This window comes from Mus caroli, chromosome 16, assembly GCF_900094665.2.
Source record: "Mus caroli chromosome 16, CAROLI_EIJ_v1.1, whole genome shotgun sequence".
In the NCBI taxonomy this organism is placed as follows: domain Eukaryota; kingdom Metazoa; phylum Chordata; class Mammalia; order Rodentia; family Muridae; genus Mus; species Mus caroli.
In genome coordinates, this window is record NC_034585.1 from 32527088 (window position 1) to 32537282 (window position 10195).

The 10195-nt window shown below is 46.5% G+C and overlaps 1 protein-coding gene across 1 annotated transcript in view; it reads right to left on the reverse strand.

Annotated features, from left to right (window-relative positions):
* The window catches only part of Pdia5 (protein disulfide isomerase family A member 5), an 85704-nt gene extending 83205 nt beyond the window's left edge, over nt 1–2499 (reverse strand). The window contains exon 1 of the mRNA XM_021185452.2: nt 2349–2499. Coding sequence (XP_021041111.1) covers nt 2349–2384 — 36 coding nt within the window. The 5' untranslated portion in view covers nt 2385–2499. The remainder of the gene's footprint in view (nt 1–2348) is intronic.
* Nucleotides 2500–10195: the final 7696 nt, after the last annotated feature.

The window sequence follows — 10195 nt, forward strand, 5'->3', positions numbered from 1 at the left end:
AATAATACAGTATTATGACTGTATTAAAATAATGAAATACATCTGTTATTACTATGCTGGTGATAAAAGTAAATGTGGTCTCTCAAAATATCATCTTGTAAAATGCTCACTTTTTTTTTTTTTTTTTTTTTTAAGTCATGGTAGCTGGCCTGAAATCCTGAGGATGCCCTTGGCTCTCTGACCCAACTGCCTGGCTTTATACCATACCCAATTTACGTGGTGCTGAGATCAAACCCAGGGCCTCATATAGACAAGGCAAGTGCTCTACCATCCAAGCTAGGTCGTCAGACCCCACCTTTCTTCTCGCTGACCACAGATGACTTCCAACTTGGCAGTGAGACCACAGATACAGGGGATAGTGAATTGCTTTCCTTTTCTTTTGTACAGTATTAAGAACTGAATCTAGCACATGCTAGGCTAGCCCTCTGCCCCCAGACTGCCCTTAAACTTAACTCTGTAGTCCAAACAGGACTTTCCATCCTCCTGCCTCAACCTCCTAAGTAGCTGGGATTCCAAAGCCATGCCATCAGACCCAGTTAAATCCATTTTCATAAACCCTGGGCCACGCCCAGTGGCCTTCAGTCAATACAGAGTGAACAAAGAAGTCAAACTGCTCCCAGGGATGTAGGAAACCCTTATCAAATCCACATAGCCTTTAAATGCACAGAGGCCCAACCCGCAGTCACTTGCTGCGGATTCCAGGCTCTCATCCCTCTACCTTGTATTTGCAGAGCTAACTCTAGGCTCAGGAACGTCCAGCTGCCGGGTACTTTGGGCAAACCTCAAAGTTCTTCCTCTTTGCCTCAGGGGAAGGTACATACAGACCTCTGAAATACCCAAGACACTTTTATTCCTGGACTCTACTCCACCCACCTCTGTAAGGCCCCAGAGGCTCTCCCTTGGCAGACTCTCCCTCAGAGATGTGACCTCTCCCTGTGGGGACTCTCCACCTCAGATAATGTATGGCTCTCCTGTGGCTGGCTGGCAGCAGTTAGGGTATTAGCTCTTGTCCTTCGCTCAGTATTTGCTCACAGGATTGACTGCTGTTCAGCCGAGGGCAACACCTGAAGGCAGGCACAGAGTGTAGTTTGCTCCCCACCCAAAATTCAACCCGGTGGCAAACAATGTGGTTGATAAATGTTTACAGAGTAAAAGTTCAGTCTCCTGGGCTCTTGTTTTTACTGAAGGGAGGGAAAAAGGAAGAAAGCAGAACCCTCCTCCCTCAGAGTTCAAGGACTGACATCCTGATGGGAGGCAGACCAACTGGCTCCAGGAAACTTATGTCAAACATCATGGCACACCTCCAGCACCCCAAAGCTTCACCGTAACCTACTAGATCTCTCCTAGACGGAGGATGCAGAACTGGGAACAGGGAGCTTCCTTTGACACCTTCCACGTAACAGAAAACTCGAGGTCACTCCTTTAACTGGTGACCCCAAAGGACGGGGTACTGCGGAGTTCAAGCGTTTAGATCTAATCACCCCTCCCTTTCTCCCCCCCCCCATCTGCCCAGCATCCTTGCCACACCCAAAGGAAAAACAGTGGGGTAGGGGCAAGTAAGTCTTCCGAACTTGATGATAGTGGCGGTGGCCGAAGGAGATGGACCCAACACAAGGGAGACAAGAAGTTACGGGAGAGATGTGGAAGAAGGCAACTACATCCTGTCACACACCCACAACCACACCTCAGCCCCAGGGGCAAACCCGTCCCCAGTCCCCACTTCTTCTCCGGGGGATGCCCATTCGGGAAAGTCCTCCCATCCCCACATAGTCTGCACCCCGGCCCACCCCTCCTCCACTTCTGTATCACTCCGGTATCATTTTGCAATCTCCGGAGCTGGTTCCACCGACTCCTCAGCCGACCCGTCTGACAACCTCCTTAGCGGGTATCTTTACGGTTTCCCATCTCATAGAAGGAACGCAGACACGTTTACAGATCCAGGGCGCCACACAGCTCGAAAGTGGCTGGGGCTGGAGCCGGCATCACCGTGGGAGCAGAACTCTTGGAGGTGGCGACCCCACCCAACCCGTCACCCGCCCTTTCTCCGGGGGTCCAACCCACGAGCAAGTGTTCCTGCTGCGCAAGTGGAAGGCAGCCTCCACCCCACACTCACACAGGTGCAAGCACTGCCCGGGGAGTCCTGCTTAGGCTAAGGACATCCCAGACCTGCGTCCCCGCAAAGTTGTGAGGGAACGCGAACCCGGAGAGAGGGATCACCCGGCCCGGCCCCGGTGGAGCGCAGAGGACCAAAGACCCCGCTGCCACCCGGCGAGCACGCCCCCAACCAACCCGGACCGCGCGCTCCAACGGCCATGCGGGACGCACGTGTCGCCGGCCCGCAGCCTCACCCCAATCGCCAGTAGCAGCCCCCACGCCCGCGCCATCCCCGCCGCCTCCTGCCGTCTGCACCCGGCTCCCGCGCACGCCTGCCAGCTCCACCTCGGCCAACAGCTACGGCCACTTCACAGCCGCTCCCCGCCTCCGAGTTCCCGGTGCCACGTCTGCCAAAGCATGCGCACCAGGCTAGGAGAGGCGGCCCAGGGAGGAGCCTGCCGGGAGTTGTAGTTCACGAGAAGCTCGGGATGCCTCTGCCTCGGACTTTGCATGAGGACGCAGAGTAGCAGCTGTGGGGATGGGGGGGCAGGGAGGCTGGGGAGTAGGGACAGTTGTTCACTAAGGAGCCTTGCTCTGTGCCGGCAGAATCAGAACCAACAACTCACTCTGCCCCCAGAAGTTAGTTTCCCCACCCCGAGGATTAGCAGGCAACCCAGAGAATTCCAGTCATTTGACTGTAGGTACTAATTGTAAAGTCTATGATGGCCTGTGGAGGATGGAAAAAGCCATCTGCTCCCGAGGCTTTTTTCCCCTTGACAAAACATTATTGAGGTGTCGGGAAAACAATTTAGAGAGTCCAGAAAATATTAAGTATAGATCACCACACGATCCCCTAACTCCTTAACCATATACTCAAAAGAATCGAATAGTGTGTTCAAGTAGTACGAGCACACCAATGTTCCTAGCAGCGCTGTTTATGATAGTCAAAGAAAAAAGAAAGAAAGAAAGAAAGAAAGAATCTAAATATCCTCAAAAGACAAATACAGAAAATGTGATATACACCGGTACAACGGAATACTATTCATCCAATAAAAAGAAATTCACACAACCATGTGAACAAATATCAAAAATTTATGATGCTGATTCTTAAAAAGCCAAATGCAAAATGTTGTATATTGTATGATTGCATTTATATAAAATATACAAAAATTGGAAAAAATTTGGTTTTTTTTTTTTTTTTTTTGGTTCGTTTGTTTGCATTTTGTGTAAACAGATTACTCTGACCTGGGGAATGGAGGAAAGGAATTTCAGTTCAGAAATCCATTGGTGAGGATGAAAATCTTTCAGAGCTAGATAAAAGGGGAAGCAGTACAGCATTATGAATGTATTAAATGTCACCAAGCTGTATCCTTTAAATAGCTAATTGATGTTAAACAAATGCTAATTACCTGAACAAAAAATGTAAACTGGGAGCTGGACAATGGGTACGTTACTTAGGAGCACTTGCTGGTGTTGGCTCCTACATAGCAACTAACAACCATCCTGTAACCCCAATCCAGGGTATCTGATCTCCAAAGGCACATGGTATGATTGTGGTACTCATACATATGGGTACCAGCACTCGGGAGGCAGAGGCAGGCAGATTTCTGAGTTCGAGGCCAGCCTGGTCTACAAAGTGAGTTCCAGGACAGCCAGGGCTATAAAGAGAAACCCTGACTCAAAAAAAAAAAAAAAAAAAAAAAAACAAACAAACACCCATAGACATAAGACAGTCTTTTATGTATAACAAAACAAAAAGTCCTCTTTGTCACGTGCACCATCAGTTTGTCACTTCATTTAGGTAGTTTGTTGGACACCTACTCTGACATAAGGATGCAAATGGAGAACAATAAAATGGACAGAGGAAGTGCACAGTGAGGAGTTGGAAGATAGTCCCTGAATAAACGTTGCCAGCTGTCTAAAGCCTCTCATCCCCCAGTTTCCAGGTGTCTACCCCTTACCTTTAGTGCATACCCATTGTTAGTCTTTAGCTGTCTTGCCTTCCAGAAACACTGTTTGTAAACAAACACACAAGCCTACATCACTTTGTGTCAGGAGTGCTCACAGCATCACAGTAGCAACCATCACATTGTACATGGGAGCTAACTGCCACATTGTAGCAACCATCTCATTGTTTCATCAATGTTATTCAGGAAATTGTTGCATGTGCTACTTTGGGGTAAGTCCCCAGAGATGGGGCTGTGTCCTAAGTCACTTGCTTTTATTGATTATGAAGATGACTTGGGTAATTAGTCCAACAGAGAGTTGCATCTTAAGTAGAGAATGCTGATGTAGTCCTTAGGCCAGTTGAAATGGAACTTGTGGAGGTGGAAGATTATGCAGAATAATCTGACCCAGGAACAACTGCTGCTCCTGACCTGCAGGCTCTAAATTCCGTCTCTTGGTCAGGCTAAAGTCTCAAAGCCACACACACCTAGCTGTCATCCTTGGCTCACCCTTTCTCAAGAGACCCATCTAAGTCCTTACTGTGTTCTGTTAATTCTACTTCCAAAATACAGGCATTCTGTCACACCTGCTGTCACTGGTGTGCCCCACTAGGTGAAGATACCAGCAGTCTCTGTGCCTGCTACTCCTATGATCCATATGGTATTGTCACTTAGGTCTTGCTGGTCATGTCCCCAAAACCCTCCAATGGTTCCCTGTTTCCCTTAGACCAGAGGTCCTCAACCTTCCTAATGCTGTTTAATACCGTGCCTCATGCCCTTTGATACAGTACCTCATGTTATAGTGACGCCCCAACCATAAAATTATCTTCATTGTTACTTCATAACTGTAATTTTTGCTACTGTTATGAATCGTAAATAGCCAATATGAGGGATATCTGATATGTGAACTCTGTGAAAGGTTGTCCAACCCCTAAGGGGGTCTCTACCCACAGGTTGAGAACCACTGCCTTGTAATAACAAACTCCTCCATGACCTGCAGCCCTGTGTCTGCCCTTTAGACCTCTCCCAGATTTTGATCCCACTCTGGCTTGTTCAGCTGCTGTCACTCATAGCAGTATTTCCTGGGACCCATCCCAGGAGCAGCTCCTACTTCCTATTCTTTCCACGCCTTTGTTTGCCTGGCACGTTCTAATCCTTGGAAACTCTCCTCTGTCTCTTGTCCACAGCAAACCATAAGAGGCAATTTACCCTAACCTCCCTCAGCCTCCTAATTTCCTAGCTCTCTGTCCCTGCTTTGCCTGCACAGACCACAGTCTGCACTTTTTTGTTTTTGTTTTTGTTTTTGAGGCAGGGCTTTTCTTTACAGCCCTGGCTGTCCTGGAACTCACTCTGTAGACCAGGCTGGCCTTGAACTCAAGAATCTGCCTACCTCTGCCTCCCAAGTGCTGGGATTAAAGGCATGTGCCACCACTGCCTGGCCGGTCTGCACTTTTTATTCTGTTTTTATCCCTGTGTTTGACACTCACAAATCCAACCAACTGTGGGTTTAAAAAATTCTGCAAAAAGATCTTCAGCCATACTGAACCTGCATAGATTTCTTCCTTGTTATTTTCCCCTAGACATTGAAGTGGAACATCTTTTTACATAACATTTGCATTGCATTAAGTGACATAAGTAATGTAGAGATGATGTGAAGTGGACAAGGCTATGTGCAAATGCTCATCTGTTTTACACAAGGCATTCTGCCTGGAGTTCAGTGTCTATATGGATGATGGGGGTGTTCTAGGAACCAATCCCAGCGGATACCCTGTTTAGTGGTATTTGTTGTCTGTTTCTTTTCCTGTTTACCATCCCACTTCCAGGGCCCCAGGCAGGACCTGAGCCATGGGTGTTTCCAGTGCAGCCTGGGAGAATGGCTCCATGAAGTCATGTTAAGAAACTTCAGAGATTTCAAACGCAGGTTGGAGGCATGGCTTCCCCAACCCATTCAGCAACTTCAAGCTCACAACTCCCACTCCTCTCTGGGAGTCTCTTTCCCATCTGCAAAAAGGAAGCTTGTGAGAAAAGCCAACTCCCTCCCTGTGTTAGTTCTGTGTCCCTGTGACAAAATGCCCCACAGGAATATCTCGAGGAAGGTATTGTTTGTGTTAACTTAGTGTTTCTAGATCAGGAGAGCACGGAGAAGCACAGTTCTCACCATGTTGACCAGAAAGCAGACCCTGAGCTGTCCGTGCTAGCTTCTTTTCCCTCCTTATTCAATCTGGGCCCTCAGTCTATGGAACTGTGAGGCCTACATTCAAGGTGGGTCTCTCCCCAGATCCCCTTACTTAATGATTTCTGGAAACATCGCCACAGATATGCCTACTCTGATGCTGAGGAGAAAGCGGGCAGAACCTAGAGAATGCTCCCTGTGGGCTTCTGTTAACCTCAAGTTTAACAGACAAGGGTGGTCTGTGACGGTAAGAAAAAAATCAGGTTGGGAGGAATACATGGGGACTCCCGGGAGCAGAAGGAAGAAGCATTGTGGGAGTGGGAGGTGTCATGATTGAATGGTGGTTGTTAGATGACTTATATATATATTAAATGACATAAAAAGTCATGTATTAATTGAGCTGAATTGCCTAGGTTGTTACAGTAACATTTGAACAATGGGCTTTTAAAAGGTCTAAACAAAGAAAGGTTTAGTGGATCTTCTAATCACTAGGATTCCTTGGAGCTACTTCTGAGACTGTGATAATTCAATTATCACAGCTAGGAAAGGGGAAGAATAAAGGGGAAAGAAGAGGGAGGGAGTGTGAGAGAGAAGGAGTGTTGTATAATGTTTTCCTCTGGACTGAAGCTTGTCGTCCTGAGAGAAAAGCTCACCAAGACTCAGAAAGTTCTAAAAGGAGGCCTTTGAAGATTCAGGAAGTAAACTCAGAAGTATGAATAAATCCCTAAAACTTAACAGTCTTACAAGCTCCCTCTTTCCTCCAAGGTTACAAAAGCAGTAAAGGCAGCAGAGGAGAGACTCCAGCTTGTAGAGCTTCCTGTAAGTTGTACAGAGAGCTCTAGGGTTCCAACTTTCATAAATCATCTCCCACACTGGGGTAGGCTACAGGCATAATATTATTGTGCATCATTTAAGGATTAGCCTTGGATTATTCAAGTGATGACTTCTGTGCCCCCATATCTGGTTGTAATCCTTATTCTAAGAATCTCTTGCCTCAGTGTTGTATAAACATTGCTCCCCAATTCTTCTCTAATTGGTCAATAAAAAAATATTATCAGCCAGGGACTGAGCAGAGGAGAGAATGGGGCTGAACTTCCTCCCAGCCAGGGGAGGGGAAGGAGAGAAAGTAAGTGGAAAATTCCAGACAAGAAGAGAGTCTAGCAGACACCATGAGAAAACACCTGGAGTAGAGAGAACCGGATCAGTAAAATGCAAGTATCCTGAGGATTTTGGCTGGGAGGTAACCAGATTAGTTTAGAGGATTAAAATATATTCATACTGTACAGTTGTTGTACCTTAAAGCTGGTTAAATAAATATAATAGTCCTGTCTCAATTGTTTGGGAACTAACTGGGATAAGAGAAAAACTGCAGCACTTATAAAAATGTACTAACAGTGGGCTTTTTGTAAGATGCAGCTGCCTGTTACTGACTCCCTTGTTCCTGTAACCCCAATATACTCACTGGTTCACCAAGCTAAACTTTGACTGCATTGATACTTTAGTTATCGTTGATTATCTATCTGTAGTGAGTACACATTAGTTCATGTCTCCCCTGGAATAATGTCACACAATAGGGAGAGGGGATAAGAGGGAAGGGAGAGAGGAAAGGAGGGAGAGAGGGAGGGGAGGGAGGGAGAGAATAAAGGAATACAGGCAGCCCAGGACCTGAGAGCTGAGAGCCAGGTAACCAGAGGGCAAGGGACTGAGAAAAAAAGAATAAAAATCTCCAAGAAAACAGACCATTTCATTCTGCAATTGAAACAAGCTAAAATGGGATTTATGTCTCTTCCGGGAATGTTTAGCAATTCTAAGCTTCACTCTCCTTGAAATGTTAGGAGAAGAGCTCAGGGCAAGCGCATCCCTCCTCCATTAGGGCCTGCAATGGGAACCATCCATTTTCCAGCACCAGCCCCTTGAGTCTCAGTTAGAGAAACGCCTGCCCTGTGCTCTATTATGAATTTGACCGCACCTTCCATTCACGCAGTCAACCCTTTCCATCGTTTAGGCTGGGATGAAGACCAACACAGTGATCATTTTGTGACAATTAGCACAATGGGAATTGACTCACAACAAAAAGGGGGGGGCAGGACAGATGCTGGTGAGACACAAAAGAAGGTGTTCTGTTCGCAGCCATGTATATAAGGCACATGAGTGGAAAGGAGCAGCCCTTTAGGGATGAGCACAAGGAATTGCTGAAAGGAGTCCCTTGGGGTGCCAGCAGGGTTCTCTTCTGCTCTCTGAATTTAGATGCATGGCTGTGTTCACACTGTGAGGACTCATCATACACATTCACAGATTTACACTGAACAAACATTATATTTCAATAAAGTTCACCATTTGAAAGAAAAAAGAGAAATGAGATACGAAGCAAGAAAAATCAGTTTTGAATAGAGAAGGTAAAAAGATACCAGGTCTCAAAAGAGAAACAGCTAAGAAATCTTGGGGAAACATCTAGGCCTGTGTGAAGGAGACAGCTAAAAGGAATTGGGCCATCAGACATGACATAGTACCCACAATTCCCAGGGGCTGCCTTGTAAGCTTTCGACCCCACCCATCACAACTATCTGGACTGGTTGATTGCAGTGCCTCACTTATCATCCATCCAATATCCTACTATTCCAGGACCCAGTTCCCCTTCTCTATAATCCCACAGCGTTCTGTATAGACCGTGGCCCTTAAGAACAAGGACAGTGATTAAGTCAAAGAGACAGAAGGGACAACAGTGCTTTCCCGGGGCTGGAGGGGAAGATCAGTGGGGATTTGCTGACTCCAGGCAGAGTTTCCAAAGGAGCACTGAGTTACTTTTCCTGGGACAGTGTGAGCAGTCACTTATTCACTCCAGAGAGGGCACCAAGGACAGGCCAGAGTAACAATTTCATTCACAGATTAATGAGCCAATGAGATTGTGTGTGTGTTTGTGTGTTTGTGTGTGTGTGTGTGAGTTACTTATGGGAGGGAGGGTTACTCAGCTGTGTCACCAAAAGCCCTATCCAGCACACAGAATAATGCAAAGTTCTATCACTGAAGTCCCATGCCCAGTCAAGCCTCCACTTTCATAGACTCTAGTGCTTTCCAAGATCAAGTGCAGCTAGAGCAGAATTACATGCAGCCAGGGCTACGGTGTGTGTCTTGAATCTGAGGTGTGGATCTGCTGAGCAGTCCCCCTACCTCCATTATGTCACTCTTTTCCCATGGAATGTTGACATAGACACATATTGGGAGGTTCTCCTGTTGGTAACCACAGATTCTCTGATTTCAAGACACACAAGCTATGTCATGCCTCTAGATAACACAATTCCACAACAAGAGTGTCTCAGCTTCTTTTCCTATGTGCTGTGATGAAATACTCTGACGAAGGAAAGTTTAGAAAGAAGGGATGTATTTGGATCACAGTTCCAGGTTACCGTTTGGAACTGGAAAGAACCGGTCACACTGCATCCTCAGTCAAAAGCAGAGGGTGATGGATTAGAGCGTGCCTACCTGTGCTCATTTACTCTTCTTCATTCTGCTCCTGAAATGGCACCACCTACATTATGGGTGGGGCTTCCCACCTCAATTAACTCAACTAAGAAAATCCTTCACAGGCATGGGCAAAGGCCAGCCTAATCTGAACAGCTCCTCATTGAACCTCCCTACTCGGAGATTCTATATTATGTCAACAATCAAACCAGCCATCACAACTGGGTGATGGAACCTCTGCAGATGACTAGTGGTAGTGGTTGCCCAACCATGTGCATGTTCCTAAGGCTGCTGGATTGTGCACTATAGGGCTGAGAATGGAGAACTACCTTTTTAACAATTAGAATTAGGAAAACTGAGTATCTGTGCAAAGGAATGCATATTTTGTAGCATCTTTGAAAAGTAACTCAAAATGAATGAACCAAAGCCTTAATAAAGGCCACCAAGATAGCTCAGCAAGTAAAGCTGCTTGTCACCAAGCCTGACAACCTGCATTTAGTTCCTGAGATCCACTTGGTTGAAG